This window comes from Phaseolus vulgaris, chromosome 2, assembly GCF_051622355.1.
Source record: "Phaseolus vulgaris cultivar YP4 chromosome 2, ASM5162235v1, whole genome shotgun sequence".
NCBI lineage: Eukaryota > Viridiplantae > Streptophyta > Magnoliopsida > Fabales > Fabaceae > Phaseolus > Phaseolus vulgaris.
Window position 1 is genome coordinate 38,078,028 of NC_143499.1, and position 25,663 is coordinate 38,103,690.

A 25,663-nucleotide genomic window follows, 5' to 3' on the forward strand; every position below is an offset into this window, starting at 1 on the left:
AGAAACAATTGCTTCACCCCACAACCACTGGACTAGACTTTTATAGTTGTATATTAAAAGGAGAAACTTTTATTTGAAATTATAGTTGTATTCTAAAAGGCTTTTTTACTAGACTTGGAGATATTTATAATACAGAAATATAAACTGATTTCACTGCAGTCCCGTTCAAATTCCAAGATTCGTGACCTTTACATGAGAGATGGAAACTTGAGATCTAATTTAATTTATAAACAACAAAGACCAAGGGAAAAATGAACCTGTCATCCGTGGAAACTGCAATAGAGAAAAGCTTATGGTTAAAAGAAGACATCTAGAGAGCTCCTAAGGAGAGAGGTCTTCGGGAATCAAATATAAGTAAATGATTGATGCAATTTATTCTTTCACATTACATAAATTACTTTATTAGTTTCCCCCTTTCCTCAAGGTGTGAATCTTTCAATTCTATACACCCGAATTCTCATGTATACCGATTCCCTTTCATCCATGGACGATCGCTCACCACAAATTAAAGGTTAGAAGTTGTCATGCTCTACCAGGAGACTTTGTACCTGCGTGCATCCAACATCTAATAAGGTCTTGGTCGACTTGTTTTCTGGTTATGTTGTGCCAGATCAGAACGCACATGGATTTTGGTATTTGGTGATGTACTATTATGTATTTGTTTCTGCTTTGAGGAAAATTTGAATCTCAAAAGTAATGAGTTGGTCATTACACCAATGGAACTCAGCCCCATGAGAGCCCCCGCAATTGATGGAGTCAGAATAGTTCCATTTATGGGAAATAACACTCCAGCTGCAATTGGAATTCCTACCTGTATAAAGATAGAGATATAAATACACATGAAGGTTGAAAACAAAATAGAACAGTATTTTTTTCAGATATTTCAAAATCACAAATAACAATAGAAACTTAAAACAACAAAAGACAGCGGTGATATTGGATGTTAGTTGCTGAGGACGGTACTCTCAAATAAAATTAATTCAGACTGCGAATGAATTTGCATTTTGATATGGAGTGTTGTAAATGAACGAAGCCGAACACTTAAAACTCAAGCTTTGTCTGAAATAGAAAGTATAACTAGTTGCTAAATTTAAAGCTTGGATTTAATTTGAAGCTTATCTTTGATTTGTCTCGTTCATACAACTACTACCACAACGAGCTTAAGTACTTTTTATTTATCAAATATATTTATCAAGTGTTTTTTAAGTTTATTATTTCTTAGACATTCTAAATGTTAAGATGGCACAAAAGAAAGAAGATAAAGAGTACAATACAACAGAGTACTTAAACATAAAAAAGATGTAATGAGAAATTTTTGAGATAAAATAATAATTTACAAAGTATATTTCTTTTCTTATATAAAATAAAATATTTTTTTATTCATTATATTTATATATGCGTATGTATGCACGCATAACTACTCAAGTTTTTAATGTCAAACCTATAAAAAGCTTTGACTTTGACGTATATATATAATTGAACCTAAAGTTAAGTTTGACCGTGTTTGATTATTAAAACAAGTGAGATTGATTGAACAGTTCACAAGTAAAATATTAATAGTTCATTAATAACTCATTTCGTTTCCATCTCTAATTATATTCCTTCATTTGCTGATCATCAAAATAGAAAAGGCTAAGAACATTTCTACGGTTTAACAAGCAACTTTTCTATGAGAAACAAAAATCAAATTTCGTAAAAATGCTGAGTGGAAAGCATGGAAAAGAATTAAGCATGTGGAAAATTCTTAGATATACACGCTGATCAATTTCTATATTTGGATAGTAGAAGAACTTACAATGTTGTAGACGAAAGCCCACCAAAGATTCTGTTTTACAGTATTCATGGTCAGCCTGCTCAGCTCCAAGGCATCAAGTAGCTGCAATTAAATAAACAGATTAATTATCTACTAACATTCGATTGTCTAAATCAACCAACATCCAAGAGATATTCTGGCTGGAAATAATTCAGTGTCTTAACAAAAATAAAGGCATTGAGAACATTACTAAATCATTATTTGGTTATTGAAGTAAAAACATGGTACATATTTCATGTAAATCAACTACTTTGAGTCCACACTCAGATATCTCTTAGAATATTAAATGTACTAAAAAATAGAAGTGGAAAATAAAACTGGTTCCAATCCTATATATTATATTAGTGCAACATTTCAACGAGTTTGTCTTCTCAACTTTCAAAAGTGATTATAAGCTAAGGGGCTCATTGACAAGGTCAACAGAACCATCAAAACGGCTGTTTCCAATTACAAAAAGAGAATGACAGATGAAGTCAAATAATAAAATACCGCAAAAAGAATTGAATAGAATAGAACATAACTTTTGAGAAATATAAGAATGTTTTAAGTATATTATAAGGAAAAAACTATGTTAAATAGCAATGACCTGTGACAGCTGGTTGCGCATTAATACAATAGAAGACACCTCACTAGCAGCCCCGACACCTCCACCTAATGCAATACCAACATGGGAAGAAGCCAGGGCCGCTGCATCGTTAATTCCATCACCAACCATAGCTACAATGTTCTTATCTTTTTGTAGGTCATTTATGAACTTCTTTTTCTCATCTGGTTTCACTTCAGATAGCACCTGCAAATGGCAACATATGCCAGACATTGAATAAACAAATATTTTTCTCTGCATCAACATAAAACCAAAATAGGCAGCGCATTTAACTCCAGCTTTGTAAAATAATTTTTAATTAGATTTTAATATTTGCAAGCTTATGATGAATGGAATATAAAATTTCACGTGTTTAAGCTTGGGAGGTTATCATAATACATAATTTGTAGCTCTACCCTTGAAACTTATCATCCAAAGTGAACAAGTAAAAATTTCTGATTATTCAAAGCTGCTGAAGATCATTTATAGTGGGGGTGATTTGATTGTATAAAACAAGCAATATTAAATTCTCAGTCTCTTTTCGATGGAGTAACATCTTCAATGGGGCATTGATCAAGTGTAGACTGTCGTTCTAACAGTCATATATAAACAATATTTTACCAAAATCTCAGCCATACAGGTGATCTTAATATAGAGTATATCATAGTTGAAAGCCTTTCACCTTATCTTTGGGAATTCCAACAAGAGACGCAACATGCTCAGCGGCATTCCTCTTGTCTCCTGATAGCATGTATACACCTAGATTTTGCTTTGACAATCTGTCAACAACGTCTCTTGCATCTTCCCTTATCTCATCTTCAAAATAAATTAGTCCAGCTAAAGTATCGTCAATTCCAACATAGACAAAGGATTGATTATTATATTTCTCCACTTCTTGATGTAAACTGTTAATAACTCCATGCCTGCACAAAGTAACTCATCTGCTGAAGGTTTGAAATTTATAAAGGAAAAATAAATGAAATTTCTGCACAAAAATAATAAATATGTTTTTTACAATGCAATGAAAGTTACCAGTGTCTTAGTGAAATGAATTAGGTCTAAAGTAAGTAAACACTGGCATACTATAATTGTTTGGAGGAAATATCTACTTTATAATAAATAAATAAATAAGTAATATTAAAAAAATTGAGGAACATCATACATTGTGTATGCTTGGACAAATAACCAATTACCTGGTGATCCATTCCAATGTACCAACAGAAACCTTTTTGTTATCAATTGTTGCCACAGCACCAGACCCAGGTTCTTCCAGGAATGTTCCATCTATTACCTGTAAAATTTTCTGTAAGGCATAAGCTACAGTTCTATCTTAACAACTTTAAGGACAAGAAGGCAATGTGTATTTGAAATATAAAAGGCATACATTACAACTCCACTGTTTCAATTCTACAATACCTGTTAGTCTGACAACTAAAATTCTGATTGTAAAATAGTAATCAAAGTGTAGAAAAGGATAAGTTGCTAAACAGGTCATGTGATGTTAATCTCAACAGGGAAATGACAAATGATTGAATATGGCAATAAGATACCCCAAGTACAGAGAAAACTAACAAGAAATAAAATGAGAACCTTAGCATTATGACAGTTAACAGCCAGAGCAGCATCCACGATCGCTTTCCCAACTGGATGTATGGAATTCGATTCTACTGCAGCTGCTAGCCTTAGAACTTCAACATCAGACAAAACATTTTCTTCAGTCTGGCTGCATTAAGACATGTTTATATAACCTTTTTAGTTGCATAAAACAACAAAAGAAATCATCCAAATTCAGAGTATAGGCGTTAAATCTAGAGATATGATTTCTCACTAAATCTATGTTTCTTAAAATACATCCACATTTCTTCTTTGTTCATAAAGTTGTTGGACCAAAGGTGCCTATACACCCTTATTTTGAGTGATAACAAAAACATATAAGCATGTTTCAGAAAAATAGACCAAGTATCATCTGAACATTACCCAAACGAAGTATCCAGGACACCCAGATGACATTAGAGCTGTACTAAGATTTGAATACTTAGTACTCTGTGTTTCACTTAATATTATTCTTCAAGTATTGGATGGATGTTGCCTTAAAACAAGTATATAGACTTGATGGGATCTGCGTTCAAAAGCTAAGACAATAGGTGGATAAAGGGCCAACAAAAAAGGCATGTCCTAAGCAGTGATGTGAAAGAAGTCATGACTATCTATGCTAAATGCCAACTTTGTTGCACAAGCTAGAGATGTTATCAACTACAACTAACAAATTATTTCATTTTATAAAGGAAAAAGTTGGTGAAATGCATTTAATGCATGAAAATGACTTTCTTTTTCTTCAGCAGTCCTCAGACGAAGCCATGAAAGACTCTTCATAAGGGTTTCCAATGTCTTTGCAACGACTAGTTTTCAGAAGGCCTATATATATGTGAGGACGGAGACTTTACAAGTGAAAATTTTGGTCTGAGAAGCAATCTTATATAAAAGCATTCTATTCTCTGCACTTAACTTGTAATATTCTTCAATCCTATTCTTTGTGAGAACTTAGATTGAGGCATATTCATTGCTGTCTTGTATAGAAATTGTAGAAGTCAAACAATCTTTTATTTTGGAAGAGTGTAAAAGCCTAAATAGGCCATTGATTAAAGAGTACTTGAGTTTTTGTTTGGAAAAACAAGTAAAAAATACTTGGGATAAATGAGCAGTGTGCTCAATGTTAAGTGTTGGAAAAATTTGGTGGGTTTGCCAAGAACTTCATTTGCACAGGAAAATATTGTCTTTACATCACAGAGTAATAATTCTGGACATTTTTTGCACAGGTAATACTACAAATTGTCCAAAATGCGAACATGGCAAATGCATTGGACATACCATTGATAAGTGTAGGAAGTTGCATGAAAAAGCTCCCCATTCACCCAATATTTCCTAGGCATTTAATTTTGAGGCACCTGTTGCCCCTACAGTACCAATTGATCTGTTTTGTATGACTTTGATAACAAATGAAGACTTTATCAAATGGTGTGAGACTTGCTAATGTACTAGCAACATTACACACGTGTAATTCATTTGTTTTTCAATCTCCTTCTCGTGGCCCTTTCATTGACTTTGTCAACCGATCATATATTAGGTAATTGTTATCTATTCTCTTACTTCTTCACTGCTGACAATTATCCTTTTATCACTACTACCTTTTCCCTTCCTTTACTACTAATGACAATGATCTTCTTATCACTGCTGCCAATGATTCCAAACACAAGCTTGCAACATTGCACTACCTAACCCCTCTCATCTCTTACTATTGACTTTGTTTTTTATGTCCCTGACAACCCTCTTAATTAACTGTCTATCACTTGATTGACCCAATCCCATGACAGTATCTTTAGTTTCCCTAAAAATAAACTTATCTAGCAGGATGGAATATCAAACATGATGATTGGCGTTGGATGTCAGTCATGTGGCCTTTACTATCTCCACCACCATTGGTATGTACGTCTATTGTCTCTCCAACAAGGATTCATACACAATTAGGACATCCGGGTTAAACAAAATTGTAGAAGATGGTATTAAGTTTAAAACATAAATCTAGTTTGAATTGTAACTTGTAAGTTATGTCAGTTAGGAAAACATGCTCATAAGTCTTCTCCTGATAGTTACAATAAACGAGTTTTGTCTTCTTTTTCTTTATTTCACTTTGATATTTGGGATCCTTCCTGAACTGCTGCTCCTAGTTCTTAATATTTTGTTACCTTTATCAATGGCTATTATAGATGTATATAGACTTGGTTCATGAAGAATTGATCATAAATGTCTTTCTATATTTAAAACTTTTTCTAATGAAATCAAAACACAATTTGGTATATCCATGTGTTTTTTTTTAGGTGACAATGCCCATGAATATTTGTCTCACCAAGTCCGGAAGTTTATGGCATCCAATGGTATTCTTTATCAAATTTCTCCTTATACTCTTCAACAAAATGAAGTGTCGAACGCAAAAACAGACGTCATATTGAAACTATTCAATCAATTCTTCACACAGTCATCTTACTGTTTATAGGGAAATGTTGCCCTACCAAATGTCATCATTTGTCTTAACGATCAACTGCCTCATTTTGTCCTTTTTCCTCATTCTCCCCTCTATATAGTCTTCCCTTATGTTTTTGGTACCACATGTTTTGTACATAACCATGCACCTAGTCAAGATAAACTTTCTCCTTAATCTTTCAAATGTGTCTTCTTTGAATATAATCATTATCAAAATGGGTATTGATTTTGTTCTCACGATCTTATTCCGTATTTTGTTTTGTTGATGCCTATTTTTGAGTTTGTCCCACACTATACACCTGTCCCTTCTAATGTAGACATGTATATTCATTTTCCCATCATTGTGAATCTTCTTTCATGACTACCAATTTACTTTGTCATAACTCTAGATGCTTCTCCAACACATCTTTCGATGTATTAACACTGCTCACAATCTATTGACATTCTAGTGCAAGACCCATCTCCAATGCATAATGATATAGTGGTCATTCCTTAACTTCCTCGACATTATCTCCCTATCAAATCTAGTCTTCTCTAAAAATGACTAGCATATTGCCATTAAAAAGGTATATGTTCTACCTACAACCCTTCTTTCTACTATACTAACCTTAATTATGATCAACTTTCCACCACATATTATACTTGTTTGTCTTTGCTATTTTTTGTTCCAATTCTTAAGTCTTTAGATGATGCTTTATCTCAACCAAAGTGACGACAAAAGATGATTGATGAGATGTGTGCCTCCAAAGTAATGGTACTTGGAATTTGATTCCTTTTCCAGATGACAAATCAATTTTGGGTGTCATAGGTTATACACACTTAAAATAAGTTTTGATGGTAAAATTATTGATCACTATAAAACTTATTTGGTTGCCAAAGGTTACACAAAAATCCATAGTCAAGACTATATTGACACTTTCTATCCTGTTGCCAAAATGACATCAATTTTTCTTCTCTTCTCAATTGCAGCTATTTGTCATTGGACTCTATTTTAGCTTGACATCAAGAATACATTTCTACATGGTGATTTTAATGAAGAAGTTTACATAGAGCAATCTCATAGATCTGTTGCTTAGGGGGAGTTGTGTGCTATGGTATTTCGTCTTTGCATGTCAAGCAATAACTTTATACATGGTTTGGGCGGTTTTGAACTATCATTCTTCAATTTGGAATGATACGAAGTGATGTTGATCTTTTTCTAATTTGCTGTTTTCTCCAAGGATGTATTTACCTCATTGTATATGAGGACAACATTGTTATCACAGGTATCTACCTCACTCAAATATCCAAAACAAAACCAATATGACTGCAAGTTCATCTAAATTGTCTTGTCTCACTACCAACAAGTCTATTTAGATCCTTTCCAACGAGAATATTTTTTTCTTGCGGAAAGCCTTGCACCAACCCCTCCAATTCTTCCCAAAATTTTCTTTCAAGATTGCTTCGGATTCTACATGTGACATCTAAGCACTGATAATATTAATAGTTTCTCATGCAACAACTATTTTACACATAAAATTATGTTCCTTGTTTATTTTATATCCACCAGTCTCCTTCCAATCTTTAAGCATAATAATGCCCATGTCATTCTTTCCTCTAAACCTTTTCTATGTACCAAAGTTTAAGTCTTCTAATGTCTGAAGAGTTTTCCTCCAACCAATTTAGTTTCTCCAAACCTAGAGATGATTCTATACTTAAAATGGATATGCTGGGTAGATGACAAATTAGGCAAAGTTCACATATTTAGCAAAGAATCTTTCCATATGAAGTGATTATAATGAATTAACATAAAAAAAATCCCTACACTACCTTGAAATTGCCTTTTTGCATGACGGAGTGACAATGTTTGTCACAACAGGTCTACCAACCGTGAGGGTCCCTGTTTTGTCAAACACAACAGTGTTTACCATTGCAAACTTCTCTAGAATGTTTCCACCACGTACAAGTAAACCTCTTTTAGCCCCCAACGATGTTCCAACCTTTTTAAACACAAAATTGTACAATATGGCTTAGTTCAAACATAATTAAAACTAAAGTGATGATAGATGTAGTCTTCACGAAGATTTTACCAGCACTGCAGTAGGTGTGGCTAACCCAAGTGCACATGGACAAGCAACAACCTGCACCAATAAACAGTATTAAAGGCTCAAAATAGGCTTATTTTCTATTTTCTATCTACGAAAAAAAGAAATAGAAGAATAATGTATTCCAAAGCCCTAAATATAAGGAAGAAACCGGCTACTTGGAATAATATAGCACTTGGTGTGACCTTTCCTTTTCTTCATCAATTTAGAAGTTACTTCAGAGTTTAAGATTGATTTTATGTTTTTATAGCTTAACTGAAACTTCTATACCGCAAACAATTTCATCAAACACTTGGCATGCACAACAAACCCATACGCAATGCAGATAGACTTAAATATCCTACATCCCTTGCACACTCTAAACTAATTTGCTTCTACCTAAATCTCTGACACTCTAGCTGCTTGCATACAAAAAGTGGTTGATCCACTAAACCACACACGACAGTTTCTTTATCCCCTCCCCTTTTTTATTAACAAAAGTGAAGTAATAGAGTACTGAGAAAAGAAGGAAACAGAATTTGCATAAACTGAAAGTTTCTTATTGCATTTCTAGTTTGAAGAACATATGCTCAAGCTTTGCTGACAAGACTATAGATCTAACAAACAGACAGCTCAGCATAACCGAGTTCAGTTAGTTAGTTACACCTTTTCTAACTAGACTATAGATTTAACTAACTGACAGCTTAGCATAACTTCAGTTAGTTAGTTTAGTCAAATGCTTACTAGGAACCTACAACAGTTAGTGCTTCAACAACTATCATAGTATTCTATCAAAAAGAAAGCAAACATCATAGAACGTATACAAGGTACCAAAAACATTTTGCTAAAATTGATAGCACCAAAATAATTGTAAATTATGGCAAACACTTTGCACTGTTGAAGAAAATAAAGGGTATCTCACTGAAGGAGTAGAAGCTTTTGAAATAGAGGAACATAAACTCCTCCAATCAGCTTTTGTGGAAGCTCCTTTCATTTTTTAGAGCTTCTTAATATTGTGTTTACGTTCTGTTCCTTTTAAGGAGAAGAAAAACCCAAGAAAGGTGACCCAAATGCAATCTAAGAGCTAATTTTGTTGCTATATTAACAAAAAAGTGCCAGTGCAAAATCTGAAAATCTGAATATAGTCTGTATTTCTTGTATGGTATTATGTGCAACTATTGCTTCCGATTTAAAATATAGTAGAGGTACAAAAACTGGAAAAACCCTAGACTAAGTAAAGAATCCTGTTCTAGCCAAATTACGATTTTCTCTATCAAACGCTTTCTTTTCTCTCTTTTTCTCTACTCTCCTTTTTTCGTCTCTCTCTTTCTCTCACTGTTCTCTTTCTCGCCCCTTAACCAGCAAAAAAGATCCCCCTCCTCTCTCGTCTTTTTCCTTTTATCATGTTTTGAAATCCCCATGAATCCCTGTTTCCCTATCTTGAGGGAAAACCGTTCTTGCTTTTCTCTCTCCACTCTCTCCCACCATTGCTTACCTAGTCTTCCTTCATCCCACGACTGTGATCACTCTCGACTCTTGCTCGGGATGCCCATATTATCAGGGGTTCCATCAAATTAAGGTCTTACTTAAATAACGTTTAACTCGGCTTATTATTGACTTAATTGGATACCTCACCATGAAACACACGACATTTATCCCGAGTTGAACGATTATTTTTAGTTGACTTCAGGTCAGTCAATTGGCTGACCTGACCGGACACCACAAATCCTAAGGAAAAGAAACTACGAAAAGACTTGCTTTTCCATTACGAGTTGGAAGGATGAATTATCAATTCCACTAGTACCCATAGTAGGGATAGCCCATCCAAAACCAATTTCACCACCTAGTAGCAATTAAACAATAATCTTTTTGGATTGGTACTCATATTTTGGCTGGCTTGATCGACCAGGCAGGACTGCAGTGAGCAAACACATTTTGTGGCTGAGCTGCGCTAATTAAGTTGCAGGCTAACAATTCACGCAGCCTCATTCTGAGCAGGCACCAAGAGGGCTAACAATTCGTGCAGCCTCACTCTGAGCAAACACGTCATCCATATAATCATTAACAGGTATATGAAATCTATATAAAAATGCTAATTTTCTATCATAATCCAAATATCATGTTTCAAAATTTGATATTTATTATATATATATATATATATATATTATAAAATCATGTTAGACATCACTATAAATTTTGATATCTCAGCTAGACTGACACCCAAAAATTAACCAATAATAACATAAAAGAGAGAAAAAAAAGGAATACAAAACATGAGGGACCAAACCAAAACCCATGTAAGAAAAAGGAACCCGGCCTAATATATTATTTAAAACTTGAAGGTTATCAGAAATCACTTCTACCCTTAATCCTTTTTGTTAATTCCTTTTAACTTGGAGATGTAAACCCCTAAAAAAATTAGTCCAAATATATAAGGGTTCATATATAATTATAAAATTAAAGAAAATATGGTTCTGCCCATTATGGGCCAGTCAGAGTTGCCAGGCTGGGCCAATTACCCAACTCACCATACATGGGGCAATTCAAGTTATCCTTGGCCCATTTGTCAGGTATTGGAAAAATGTTAGAGGTGTCTGACATCATTGAGGATATCATGAAATCATAATGTGCTCTGTATTTGTTGTCTTTTCTGTATACTAGAACACCGCAGAGATGAAAAATATAAACAATGCTGCTAATCAGCAAAAACAATTCTCCAGCAAAACAGAATAAATAAGGAATACTGGATTCCTTATAATCATTACCTTTAATTGGGATTCTAATTAGAAAACATGACAAATGTTAAACATATTCACAACAGTATTTCTCAGACAGGATAAAGTTCCTGCATGAAAGGAAAGCTCTTTAATTCCATTATTTACTTCTTCAACTATTGTAATTGCAATTCTTTATCTTTAATTGTTCCCAGACAAAACTGGCATGCTACATTCAAAAAACAAAATATGGAATAGTAGTACTAGTATATGCTTAGACAATAAAGGAAGCATACATTTCAATGAAAAAAATGACCAGAATGACCAAAACATCTCTTCCTGAACAGGCCCCCATAGTGATTAAGATAAAATATTTTTATAATATTTTAATTTCAGCATATTTTGTTTCCTTATTTTTAGAGAGATCGTTTCTTACAAAAAGAGGAGCTGAGAATGTAATTGGTGTAATTGTTATCAATAAAATTATTTCTTGTTTCCCTGCATAGTGTAAGTTATAGAATTATTAATATTGTGTCTAATACAGTGCCCAAAAATATTTAGTCTAATGGCCAATCCATCAAGCAAGAGTAACAAAACAGAGTTTATAATTCTGATATTCTAAAATAATTAAGATGAAGGAAAACGATACTCAAGCTGCCTAGAGCCTAAATAATCATCATACGCACTGGGATACATATGGCCCATGGAAAGCATTTGAATTGAAAAAATACCAGAACACTGCAAGCAAGCTGCAAAGCCAGTGAAACTGAACTTCCTTGATATAAAGCAGGAGGCAAAATGTGTGTGCCATACAGACTCCAGAATGTGAATGTGGCAGCAGAAGCTGCCATCACTCCATAAGTGAAGTGTCCAGCCACCTGGATACAAATAAAAAGATGTTACTCGATTCAGTAAAAGATGCAAGAGTAATAGTCAGTTACCAAAGAAGTAGAACAAAGGAAGACCCAAGGAATAAGACCATTTTCAATCACGAGGATATCAGAATGACAATGCTTGTAACTGCAGTAATGGAAGACTTGTGATTTTTTTCAGCACCTAAGGAAACACATGCTTCAACAAAGAAGGTAATACAAATGAAACATGCCTACAAATAGATTTGTTGCAAATATAAAGACATTCATGGCTAATGTTCAAATGTTCCATGCCTACTACCAATACAAACAAATATACTCCTTATAAGACTTGGGAATCCTCTTTCCCTTGAGCTAGTATCCCAAGTAGAGTTGGGTTGTATCCCTTCCTAATACGGAATTAGAGTACATTACTAGAGTTCAATCCTTGTTGTCTCCATACTTTTAATAAAGAGTTGAGTTTTGAAAAGTAGCCTTATTGTTCAAATCTTTGGTATGAAACATAGTGAAGTATATAAACATTTTCTTCCCCCTCAAGAAAGGATGTTATTGGAGATCTCACATCGAATAAAAATAGAAACAAATTATAATATATAAATAAATGCAAACATCATCTTATAAGCCGGTTTTGTAAGATTGAATTAAGACTAAATTCACTTTCTAAGATGATATTAGAGTTTATTATAGCAAGGTTTCTTAGGTCTATCGTGCCATCTGCTATTTGGATGGTTGAACAACTTACAAATATCTAGTCCCACACTTGAGATGTTCAGTCCTCGATGAGAGTGTGTTGGTGATCATACATTAACTAGAAATATGGTCAAATTATAGTATAGAAATGGGTGCAAACCTAACTTTACATATTGGTTTTATAAAGTTAAGCTAGACCTCAATCCACTTTCTAAGAGATGCATTAACTCCCCTAGAAAGGCCAACTACAACAACTCCATCCCTCAAAAAAAGAAAGAACAAGTCTTGCACGGACTTCAAGCTTTACATCTTATTTTTCAAGATTGGATAATCTTCTAATCCAGAAGAAAACATCAACTATACAATACTAAATTTGTTTATTTGGGTCACTATTTGCAGAAACTAACCTTAGCAACTAGCTAGACAGCTTGATATAGAAAGAAAAAAACTTGCTATAAAATTCTTAGAGATTCAGTAGTACCTTGTCAGCCAACCGTTGCACAGGAGCTTCCCTACTTTGTGCCTCTTCAACTAGACGAACAATGTTTGCCATAGAAGTTTCACCACCTGGTCTTTGCACTTGCATTGTAAGAGTTCCATTAAGATTTATACTACCAGCTGCTACCTCACTCTGAAGAAATAAAATCCATCAGTCAGTCACTAAAATCATTTGTCTAACACTGCCACAACTAAAGAAACGTGAAGGGGTAAATCATACACACACACACACACAGAAAATTAAGTCTGCTTTTTATCAGTTAAGACATAACCAAAATGGTTTTCCTGTTCTGTAGATAAATTGCACCCAACACACTGATGAACTTAGAATCAATGATCACATGATGGGCAATCAGTTCAGGGCAGTTATGTGTAGATATATTGCATCAACGCACTGCTTTAGAAAACACTTCCATATAGAAGTTCTAGGAGTATGTGCAGAAAATAATGGTTGTAACTTGTAGTTAATTTTATATTAGAAACTGCAGGATGACAATTATTTATAGAAAATAACAATTGGTAGTTATGTATTAGGAGTGTTTTGTTAGTAGGATAGTAAATGTACTACTAGAAGTCGTTAGAAGCTGTAGGAGATTATAGAAATCTCTTTGTAATATTTACTTTAGGATTATAATTCTCTATATGTAGAGGCTGATGTACTGTTTTAAGTAATTCAATTGATTTTTCATTCAGATTCCTTTCAAGTTGGTATCAGAGCTCCCGATCTTGGGGGGCGGCCCTGCTTCTACATTTCTTTTTTACCGTCTTAGCTACGATTCTTTTTAGGGTTGCTTGAAGTGCATCCATTTCCTTTGATTATTGTGGTTACCTTAAGTGCACCCAACTAGTGGTTCTATCACCACTCGCTGCCACTGCCATTGCAATCACGACTGTTAGAGTCGTCATTGTCACTGCCGAAAATGGTTATGTTCTGATAATGGGAGGGAATATATATATATATATATATATATATATCATGATATGTCTAAATTCCTTTCTAAAAATGGTGTTGTTCATGAATACACATGTGGATACACCACAACAAAATGACATTGCTGAAAGAAAAAATTGATTCTTGAGGTAACACGAGCACTCGTTTTCCAAATGAAGGTCCCTAAATCTTATTGGGGTGAGGTTGTCCTCACTGCAACTTCTCTTATTAATTGATTGTCCAGGTTCTATATGATCAAAGTTCTATTGATGTACTATTTCAATTAATTTAATTGATTAAAAAATATTTTTTCATTCAGATTATTTCTTTCAAGTGCTAGGAATACATATGCTAGACTTAAGTAGAATAGAAGAATCCAACCCAAAAGACTGGTCTATTAGATTGGAGAACCTCCAGGTTTAAGAACTATATCAAGTAGTTTATCCTACGTAATGGTCCAACCTAAATTGCTAGTCCATTCAGTAGGAGAAAACTTCTAGGTAGAGCTCGCAAAATAGGTCTGAATCTGATCTCATGAATAGTTCGTAAAATGGGTTGGGAGAGACTGAAAAATATTAGCCTAAATTGAAGCAAACCAATTTTGGCTTGGCCAGTTTAGCTCGTGGTCCAAATGAGCTTCAATCAATCTGTCTCACAGGCTTACGAGTGGGCCCCTTTTTAAAAATAATCATTATAATTTTAAAAAATTGAAAATAAGGAGTTTATTCCACTCAATGAGGGACTCTTAACAACATATATGATAGAAAGCTGTGTAATTGGACAGTATGAAGTTATTTGCAATTTGAGAACAGAGAATACACTTGATAGAAGACTTTTGCCAGTAGGACAGCAAGGGTATTGCTGCATTGTATGTGACAGGAGACCTTTGCCTCTGGGACAGTAAGTGTATTGGTTATTGTGTGTGATTATAGTGTTTTATACTAAATTTAATAACTTCATCAATTGATCTTCTATCAATCACAACATCCACAGGTGCTCAAAGGAACCAATAAAAGCTACAATCTGTGACAAAAGCCAAATAAATCTCAAATTATCATAAAATATGTCAAGCAGAATGTACCCCAGGTACTTTTGTTACAGGCAGTGGTTCACCCGTGAAACTTGATTCATCTACAGTGCTTCTACCAGCTCTCACAACTCCATCAGCCGGAATTCGGTCCTAGAGAAAAGGATATATGGGTTAAAAGCAAAAGCCACACAGCTTTGACAAGTATTTTATGCATATCACTTGTCAAAATTTCAGCAGAAGAATTCAAACTTTAAAATGATATTGGCAATGGTTGTGTAGCACAAGCATCATCATATATGACGAATTTGAAAACGGTGATTATAGGCGCAATGCCCTCCCTCCCTTCCTCCTGCCCATCTAGTGGACAACATGCGTATAACTATTACCAGTTTTCTTTTTCAATAGTTAACTTTATACTTTTTTAACCAAAAATTACAGTACTAAAGAACATCCATTCAGAGAGAATACACAACTGAAGCTTCTTCCGATACTAAAAAAGGGGTGAAGGAGCTAGTAGATTCCAGTATTACTCACTCCAGGCAACACAATAATTTGGTCTCCAATAGAAAGACTGTCAGAAGGAACTTCAACAACCGAGCCAGCCTCTGTTTCTCCATTGTTGACTAGAAGGCGAGCTTTTGGTGGCAACAAACTAAGAAGTCCTGTCATATCACTGGTTGCTTTAATTTTTGCTCTCTGTTCGAGATTCCTTCCTAACAAGACAAATGCAATTAGCATAATTGGCTCCTCAAAGAAAGCCTTCCATCCCTGCATAAACATAAATATCATTTAGAACAATTAAATTTATATTTATACATACAATTACAAATCCAATTACATAATTTCACAAAGAAAATATACTTTCTAGCTTCTAGTTAATAAATATAACCAAGCACATGTTGAGCATCTAAGTCTAACCAACAGCTGGTTTCCACTCATGCAATATAAATGTGATTAGTACAAGTTATTATTTTTCTTATATGAGATGAGACGAGATGAATAGTGCACTATTCAACAAAAGTAGATAAATAAGAATCAGCCTAAGTCACATCCTGTTACGAGCCTCTGTTAGAGGAAACAAAACAAGGATACAGATTGGAAGAAAAAGAGTCCCCCTCTCCTATTATTCAAAATTAATCTGCAAAGAAAATTAAGCACAAAGAATACAAAGGAATTTCTTCCTTTCACACAGGGCAATCCCTGTTCACAACTATATTTTTCTCCCTACCTCCTACACCCTGGATTATATGAATATATATACTTTTCTCTAACATAAGTCTAACCCTCTTATAATGGCTAACCACCTTATTTTGAAACTTCTTCCTGTAACATACTTTCCAACCCTAGTATTCCCCTGCCTAACACATTCACCATCACCAAAATTAAAAAGACAAACAAAAACTATAGCTTTGTAATGTAAATGAATGTAAGCATGAGCTAAAATCAAACCAAACTATAGCCATGAATATTGACTATGGAGAGTATGCTACTATTTATTTAATTATATCTAACAAAATACAATCTGCTGGATCAATATAATTGACTTCTACCAACCTACTTGTGCATGAGCAATGCATGCATGAAAGTGTGGGGACCAAAATGGGTACACATGTGTATCAATGATTTGATAAAAGAGATCAACGAGAGTATTTAGACCAATCCAGAAAAACAAACCGGTAGAAAATTTACATATTATAATCTGTGAGCTACTAGTGATTAGCGATCTTGAAAACTATTAAGAAGTGAATTTTAAGTCTAACTCAATCTTATAAAATTGGCTTATAAAGTGAGGTTTGCACTCACTTATATATACTATGAAATGCTCTAATCTCTAGTAGATACACATCCTCACGCTGAGGTTACCAACTCGTGCGCGAGACTATATATTTATGGGTGATCCGATAGCAGTTGGCCTAATAAGGCCAACAAACTCTCACTAAGATAGGTTTGAAATGGCTCTGATACCATATTAAAATATGAAAAGAAGAATAGGATAAATCCCTTGTGTATATTGAACACAGGGTTATGTTTATATAGAAAAAGAAACATATGGACTAAACTCATTACATAAATAGAAATACCTAACAATATCTATAATATCTAATAATATCTAACACAAACTATAGCTACCTAGCAATCATAAATTGGACATTACTCTACAAAATCATGACTAAATGATAGTCAACAACAACAAAAAATGAGATTTCTATTTTCTTTAATTATTTGAAGAGAACTGTCACTAAATGTGGCCAGCAACTAATTGAATCAAAATTACAAAATAGAGATAACAAACTTAAGAAAGACATTTACCAATTTTGGAACTAAGGCAGCAAATGAGCTGACAGTAAATGATGACAAAGCCCCAAGACCAACTAAGGTGTTCATGTTTGGTGTCCTTTTAAGAAGGCTTTTTAAGCCATCAAGGATAAGTTGGCGGCCAGGACCAAGCAATGTAAACAAAGATAAGGATAGATGAAACCCAATGGAATGAAAGACATGGATCCACGGTGCCTTTGCTGCAAAGAAATGAGAGAAGTGGCCAACAAGACAGACAGCACATAGAGCCCAAGAAACAGCTAGTTCACGACCTTTAAACAGCATATAAAAAAGAAAGGTCACCAATTAGTCTCAGAAGTTACAGTAGTTGAATCATCAGAGAACAACTCAGAAATAGCATAAGTCTTGTTGCAATATTTAGTATAAGATTTAATTAGTGCTTACCACTTTCTCTTAATTGTCTGTGTCTTTCCTCCATCTTCCTTTCAAAAATTTGGAGGAAATTGTCTCTTGTAGAATCTGCACTTTCAGGATCAGAATGGTCAGCAATCAAACACACCAGTGGAGAAATATGCTCTCATTTAAACTACATACAACCCTTAAGCTTCAACTTAGAAAAAGAATTTAATCCCTCTGACAATTATAATTTGAACCAAGATCAAAATTTATAAATGACTAGAATCTGATTGATACAACTATTCGCAGGGAGAGGTTAGGAAAAACACCATTAAATAATTCTTGATAAAAATATTTAAAATTTAGGAGCATTAACCACTCATCTGGCTAGTTATTAATAAGAAACCACCAAATGACCTCACTTAATCACTTAGTTGTTAACTATTCCTTGACTGGAAATATTTTTGCCATTAAATCTTGTATCTTTTTTGTAATTTAATCAATATTTTATTCACTCAAGTGGCAGAACAAGTAATTATTCCAATCAGGCCTTTACAGGAACAAAATTCAGTAGAAAATGGTAAAATTTATGAAATGTCCAATACTATATTGATTGTTATCTTTAACAATTAGTTTCCCTATTTCCTCAATACCTCTTAGGATTTCTCATCAACTTATCATTTTTCCTTATCTCATGATTTGTTTCATATTTAGTTAGAGTAGAGAGAATGGTAGAGTCATGTGTAATGGAATCCCTATGTGTAGAGAGAACAGCAAAGAAACATATATACACATTTATAATGCATAGTGTAGTTTAGCATTACATAGAGATGGACTCAAGCTCATAAATAAAATACATCTAACACTCCACCTCAAGCTGGAGCATATAAATCAAATTACACCAAGCTTGTTACATATATAATCAATTCTAGGATCTTCCAGTGATTTGCTGAAAACAGAGTCAACCAATGATTGGAATTAACAAATTGATTAGTAATGTCTACAAATAAACTTTTTCTCGAATGAAGTGACAATAAATCTCCATATGTTTTGTCCTTTCGTGGAATACTGTGGATTTCAGGCAAAATGAAGGGAAACTTGGTAATCACACATGAGATCTTCTTTGTAACCTCCTTAAATATGTGTTCTTTAATACTTTATTTGAACCAAATAAGCTCATAAGAGGCAAAAGTCATAGCTCTATCCTCTACTTCTATCGATTTTAACACTACATTTGCTTCTTGTTTCTTCCAGGGAATCAAGTAGTCACGAACAAAGGCACAATATCTAGAAATGGATCTCCTGTTAGTAAGAAAGCTTGCTCAATTTGCATTTGAGTATCTCACAACTCAAGTATGATAATGTCCATATAACAAACCTTTTCTTGGGGATCTTTTAATGTACCAAATGAGCTTTGAGCCCATCAAGCGTGCCATTTGGGACAACTTTCAATCTGAAAATCCACTTGCAACCAGCAACATACTTCCCAGGAGGCAAATGGTCAAGATCCCAATAAGAGCACACAATTCATCGAGAATGGCTTGTCTACAACTAAGGCAAGCTAAGACATCATTTGTAGTTTTTGGAATTGACACAAGAAATAAAAGAAAGACAAGTTTAATGGGATGGAGACAGTCGATGATAGCTTAGAGCAACATAATGAAGGGAAGGATTATTGGTGGATCATATACCTTTTATGAATTGCAATAGGGAGATTGGGTTCAAGAGGCGGAGATGAACGAGGTGGCCCGATAGGAAGGTGTGGATGTTGCCAACCATGATAAACCTGAAAAGGAGGTTAAAGTGGTGGATCTACTGACAGTGACACACCAAACATGACAAAGGTATCAAAGACAAAATGGGTGGTCCTGGGTATTAAGACAATCTCATAAATGAGGGAATTAAACTCAAAATAGAGAGAAAACTTAAAGAATGTGATATTAGTTCAAATCCAATTGTCTCATAATTAAACTCAAAGTAGAGAGAAGACTTAAGAATGTGACATTAATTCAAATCCAATAGCAAGAAATGAAAGGTGAGAAACATTTATACCCTTTTTCAGACCAAGGGAAGCCTAAAATGACACTCATGAAATCGAGCTGACAATTTATCAAGATTGTGACTAAGATTGTGAACAAAGAATGAAAACTTGACGACTCGAGAACTTAAGGAGTGAAGAGGTTGATGAGGAAACAAAATGCAGTGAGGTATTAGGTTGTTCAAGACAAAAGAAGGCACATGTTTAATGAGATAGTACGGAAAACAACATCACCACAAAATTGTTGAGAAACATGACCATGAAGTAAAAGGGTACAAGTTGTTTCAATTAAATATCAATTCTTGTGCTCCACCACTCCATTTTATTGATGAGTATATCTTGGGTAGCCATGAATGTCTAGAAAGAATGGGAGAAATACTCATAACCATTGTCGCCATATAAAAGTACAAAAAGAAACACCAAATTCATTACAAAACAAGTACATCCAGAATAATTATCAATGATAATTACAAAATGCTGAAATCCCAAAGTATACCTAATATGATTTGGTCATCAAATATCAAAGTGAACTAAAGCAAACGATGACAAGGCTATGTTGGGAACATGGTTAGTAAATGGACCGCGACTATGTTTTCCTAAATGACACAACTCATATGATAAAGTAGACAACTTAGATAGACATAGTACCAAGTGTTGCGACTTGGCAAGGCTAGGGTGAACCACTTGAGCATTGATGTAAGAAGGGGAATCCACCAAAAGGCAACATGAACAGAAGTAAAAAGGTGATAAAGACCATGGGACCCACACCCAACACCAATCATCTGTCTCGAACTTTGATCACATAAGAAAACCAAATACTTAGCAAAAGAAACACTCAAGAGCACTTATGAGATGACTAATAGAGAATAAATTAGACGAAGACTCGGATACAAAAGTCATTGTCAGTGGAGAGAAAAGGGACAAGATGAACAATATCAACAACATTCAATGTCATAAGCATAAACATTTTCTTTTCTTCAATGTCAAACTTCAAGAAAGAAATTATAATTGTACAAATATCAAATGAGAGTATCAAATAACAATTAGATAAAGATTAAATAATTATAGAAAAGAGTAAACATGATCAAATGTATGACCTAGAAATAAGTTACGAAACTAATGACCAAAGAAAAGTTAATATAAGATTTTTAGGTTACCAGATAAATTAAAGGTGTTTTAGTAATTTAAAACGGAGACAAGTATGAGGACAAGAATGGGTATTGAGACGGATATGGGGACGGGGACAAAACGGATATGTACATACCCATATTCGTACTCAGTCAATGCGGGGATTCCTTGTCAAAATCGGGACGGGTTAAGTTGCCATCCCTAGGTGTATTTGGCCCAATAGTTAGTAGCCTCTTAGGGATTCGAAGATTTACACCATTTTCTCATCACAAACCCTTGCAACATTTTATATCATCGCAATCATTTGCTCACTAGTAAGTAAGATTGTACTAATATGCACATGAGGTATATGGTCTATAAATAAATAAAAAATACTCTTAAAGCTACAAAACAAAAAGAAGCAAAGCTTGAATTGCCATGATAAAAAGAATTCAGAGATTGAGAAGAAAAACACATCATGAAAGGAGAACAATATAGTTTTAAGTTATAACAATAATAAAGGTGTTAGGGTTTTATTATACTGGAGCTTGTTAAAATAAAATACAACAAATGTATACATTAATTGGATACACAGATATATATTCTCAATCAATCATACAAACAAAAACAAAATAAACCAATTGCACATGAATAAGAGTCCCCAAAATTCTTTATAACTAAGGGCTAGTCGCAAATTCAACATCAGCAAAATTCTTCACCGTGCAAGGGCACCAGAACAGAGACATGGCTCTCCAATACCCATCACAAGAAGCATCCGGGATTCACCTTCTGAAGGGAGAAAGTATAACATGAATAATGGTTTTTAAAATATCCTTTATATCTAAGTAGTAGGGTGGATATAAGATTTGAAAAAAATTTACTCATACAAAAGGTAATGCATTAAAACTTAGAACCCCATGAATTGATGGCATACCATTGACTCCAGAAAACCACTTTTGCATTTACATGGTGAAATACCTCCTTCAGTAGCTAGCTTCTTCACCTGCCACTTAACCCGCCAATTTTATGTAAATGAAATGAAATTCTACATGCGGTAAGATTTAATCTCATATGAAGTAGTGACTGCTAAGTGGACAGCCAGAGGACTATAGGAGTCATGTGACCAATATTGATGTTATGTCTATTAAAAACAATTGAAAGGAACCTCCATGCGTATAAATCTTATTCTTACTTCAGAAAGAGCTAGCATATATTGTTCCCAATTGAAGTTTGGTAGGAAGACCAGTTGTTGGTCATTTATATTCACACAATTTAAGAATTTCAAATTAAAATCCTAGCTTCTAGTTCAGTCCATAGAGTACACTTGAACCTTTACAAATTAACACTAATAATGATATAAGAACTAAAAATATTGATAATATAGAGATCATAAGAATTTTGAAATAAGTGGACAACATTAAGGTGTAAATAATTTTAAATAAAGCAAGGTGTGAACACTCAATTCAGAGTTGTTGTTCACAGGTAATGAGATACTCATTTTAAACTATGACTTAAAGAAGGAAGCCCCACTAAAATAGGTACTGTACTGCTATTGTTTACAGCTTTAATTAATACTTGAATTATTATTTATCCAAGATTCAGAGATACATAGACCAGATATAGCAAGCTCGTTGTATTACAATGAAAGGTCCAACTAAAATAGATATTACAATTATTTACAGCTTTACTTAATACATGAATCCCAAAGACACATAGGCCAAAATTAGAGCCAATTGTACTAATAATAACATATAAATACAGACATACAGTTTAATACCAAACAACCAAATATTTCAAATAGTAGGCTTCCTTATGACAAAGATTCCAAGAATCAAGCAATCAACTCTAACAATTCAAACAGTAACAGACATGACTTTGACTAAGTTAACAAACAAGCCAAAGGACATTAATAAGATAGGATGGGCATGTGCAAAAAATAATATAATTAAATGATGTAAAAGTAGTATAACCAACCATGCATGTGATTTTTATGAAAAATAAGCATATACCAAAGTAAAAAAGATAAAAAGACACAGAATTGACTCAATAATGGCTAGCTCAACTGGTAGGAATGAATAATACCTCGGAGGCTAGAATTGTAACCACAGCTAGTTAAATGATCTGCAAGTGCCTCCCCTAATTGCTTTTGCCAATTTGGTGCATTCTTTGCTTCAGATATAGGCCAAACGATTGCTGTCTCTGTTGTTAAATTTACACTAGCTGATGACACCTGTGGCTACCCAATGTTCATTGGTATAAAAAGTAAAAAAACTGTATTTAGATTACTGTAAAAAAATATGGAGAGGGTTTATCAACTATGCACTGTTGGCACAACAGCTTCCACAGCCAAGCAATCAAAATCACATTTAGTATTTAATTTTTAAAATAGTCGCTGTAAAAGTCAACAAACTTACCATACATGGTAGTATGTGATTAAATGATAGTATTACACTATCAAGCCCAGGCTATATTCTCATACATTCATTCATACATACACACACATATATAACTCTAAGAGAGTTACTCCTCATCTTCACCATTCATTTCCCTGTAGTCTGATTGTTCTACAAAGTATCTCATCTTAATCATTAGATCACAAGAAAATAAAGGGTGAGGATGGAGTAACTCTTAGAGCTACTTTGGAGTCAATTGATTGCTCTTAGATACATGTAACTCTCTTAGAGTTACTCTTGGAATCAATTGATTGATCCGTTTACCCAGGTATAGGTCTCCCAAATCCCGACTATTAATCTTATCAAATATGATAGTTTAGGTCCGTTCACTTAAAAATAAAATACCAACATGCCAAATGAGTGAAATAATCTGAACCATCAGATTGGATTTACTTACACACTCAAAGAGAGAAAGTGCTCCTTCAGAGAATATGATAGAATAGAACTGTTATACAGCTTAAATATCTTTTCCTTTGTTCATATTTTTGTTAAGAAAGAAGAGATTATCGAGGATATGCAACCTACACAGTACGCTAGTTACACCCTTTCACACAAACTAACTTTCGACCTTTCTTCTCTTGTAAATAAGCACAGTAAAAAGTAAAGTTACATTAAGGATTTAGACATTGTTTAGAAACTGTTGAAAAATTTTCCGCATTAAGGTCAATCATCTCCCACGACATCCACAGACTTACGAAAAAAAAACCGCACGCTCATGGTAAACCTAGCAGAACGCCCCCAACAACAGAACCAGTATACTAATCATCTTACAAATAAAATAATGGAAGCATCCAAAGTTTAGATTGTAAACCAGACCAAATACAAAATTTGAAATACTTACTCGATTTTCCAGTATCCTTTTCACAGTCGCCGCGCATCCCCCGCACACCATTCCCTATCACACGCACAAACAAAAAATGAAATACTAAAAATAAAAATAACACGAAAAATTCTACACAGAGAGAAGAGTTCACACTGAAACATCGAGAATGATAACATCAGGCGAAAGTGCCGAAAGCTCCTGTGACGCGTCCCCAACCAATTGGAGACTAGCATCACCAGACTCACCGCCAGAACCGCCAGAACCTCCGCTCTCACCGGTTCCACCGCCTCCATTTCCACCGCCGGTAGAAGAAGCACAGGAAGCGGCGGAGCTCGAAATGCAGCGCAGTCGGCACGGCGTTCGCGGGAACAATCCGCGGAAGCAGCGGAACGAGGACGGCGACGGCGCGGAAGTGAAAGAACATGGAATGCTGCAGCGGTTGTTGTAGGAAGCAACGAGGCATTTGAGGTTGCGGCGGACAAAGGCGCGTTGAGGAGCTCCAGCAAAATGACGGTGAAGCGCTCTGAAAAGCGCCATGTGCGCCGTGGTGGTAACGGAGAACGCAGAATCCATTGGATTGGGTAGAAAAATAGAGAAAAGTCGTTAAGCCTTGCGGTTGCGTATCTTATAGTACAGACGTCCACACTATGGTGGGTCTTGACTTCACTAGTCACCGGTATGTTCAAAACAATCGAAAATTATCTATAGACATCCAAGCCAGAGAAACACCATTTTTCACACTTTTTTTATATATTTTTCTCTTTTTTTTAGCAGCAAGAGAATCTTTAATGAAAGTTTTTTTTTAGTTCTTTACTAATAAAAAAATATATGATTTACAAACCTCGTATGTAAAATTAAAGAGAAGTATTTATGAAAAATAATTATTTACATTATTTATATAATTTAAAAAAAATCATATTTATGAGACTAGTTTAACATACTCTTTTTTTCATTATTAAGAACCCTTTTAAAATAAATTCTTATTAAAGATTTCCTAACCAATTTTTTTATGGATTATTTTAAATGAAAGAAATAAATTAAAAACAATTAAATTGGATTAACGAAAAGAGAAGAAGAGTGTGTTAAAGAAAAAAGAAATAATGAACATGTAAACTTTAACCATTTAAAACTCAATGAAAAGGATGAAGATAAATAAGAAATAGTGAACATGTAAACTTTAACAATTTAAAACTCAATAAAAAGGATGAAGATAAATAAGTCATTTTTGTTATTCTAGATTTTGGTTTACCCGACTATGTTTAAAATGGTTCGTCTAGTGGTATAAATATAATCTCGCAGTTAGAATGTTCCGTTCATAATTATGTAGATTATCTAAT

General features: G+C 34.2%; 1 protein-coding gene across 2 annotated transcripts; it reads right to left on the reverse strand.

Moving 5' to 3' along the window:
* Positions 1–123: 123 nt before the first annotated feature.
* PAA1 (P-type ATP-ase 1) lies at positions 124–25,083 on the reverse strand. Of its 2 annotated transcripts, XM_068613701.2 has the most exons (17): positions 24,480–25,083; positions 24,345–24,398; positions 23,133–23,286; positions 17,954–18,028; positions 17,543–17,820; positions 15,767–16,000; positions 15,284–15,382; positions 13,255–13,404; positions 11,943–12,089; positions 8,504–8,554; positions 8,244–8,413; positions 3,987–4,119; positions 3,590–3,687; positions 3,079–3,319; positions 2,400–2,603; positions 1,796–1,876; positions 124–811 (listed from the first exon to the last, which is right to left on the reverse strand). In XM_068613701.2, exons 1-17 carry the CDS (start codon positions 24,897–24,899, stop codon positions 566–568), a joined length of 2,835 nt encoding a protein of 944 aa, XP_068469802.1. In that variant the 5' UTR covers positions 24,900–25,083; the 3' UTR covers positions 124–565. The 2 variants fall into 2 exon arrangements, with proteins under 2 accessions (XP_068469802.1, XP_090154869.1); XM_090298743.1 differs by lacking the exons at positions 23,133–23,286; positions 24,345–24,398; positions 24,480–25,083 and adding an exon at positions 21,208–21,310.
* Positions 25,084–25,663: the final 580 nt, after the last annotated feature.

What these genes read in the sequence shown, in the direction of transcription:
- PAA1 (XM_068613701.2), bottom strand. Translation starts at nt 24,899, where the DNA reads ATGGATTCTGCGTTCTCCGTTACCACCACGGCGCACATGGCGCTTTTC. An exon ending in CCACACCTACTGCAGTGCTG is followed by an intron (nt 8,414 to 8,503) that starts GTAAAATCTTCG and finishes GTGTTTAAAAAG; the next exon opens with GTTGGAACATCGTTGGGGGC. An exon ending in TGCGCAACCAGCTGTCACAG is followed by an intron (nt 1,877 to 2,399) that starts GTCATTGCTATT and finishes ATTTAATTGCAG; the next exon opens with CTACTTGATGCCTTGGAGCT.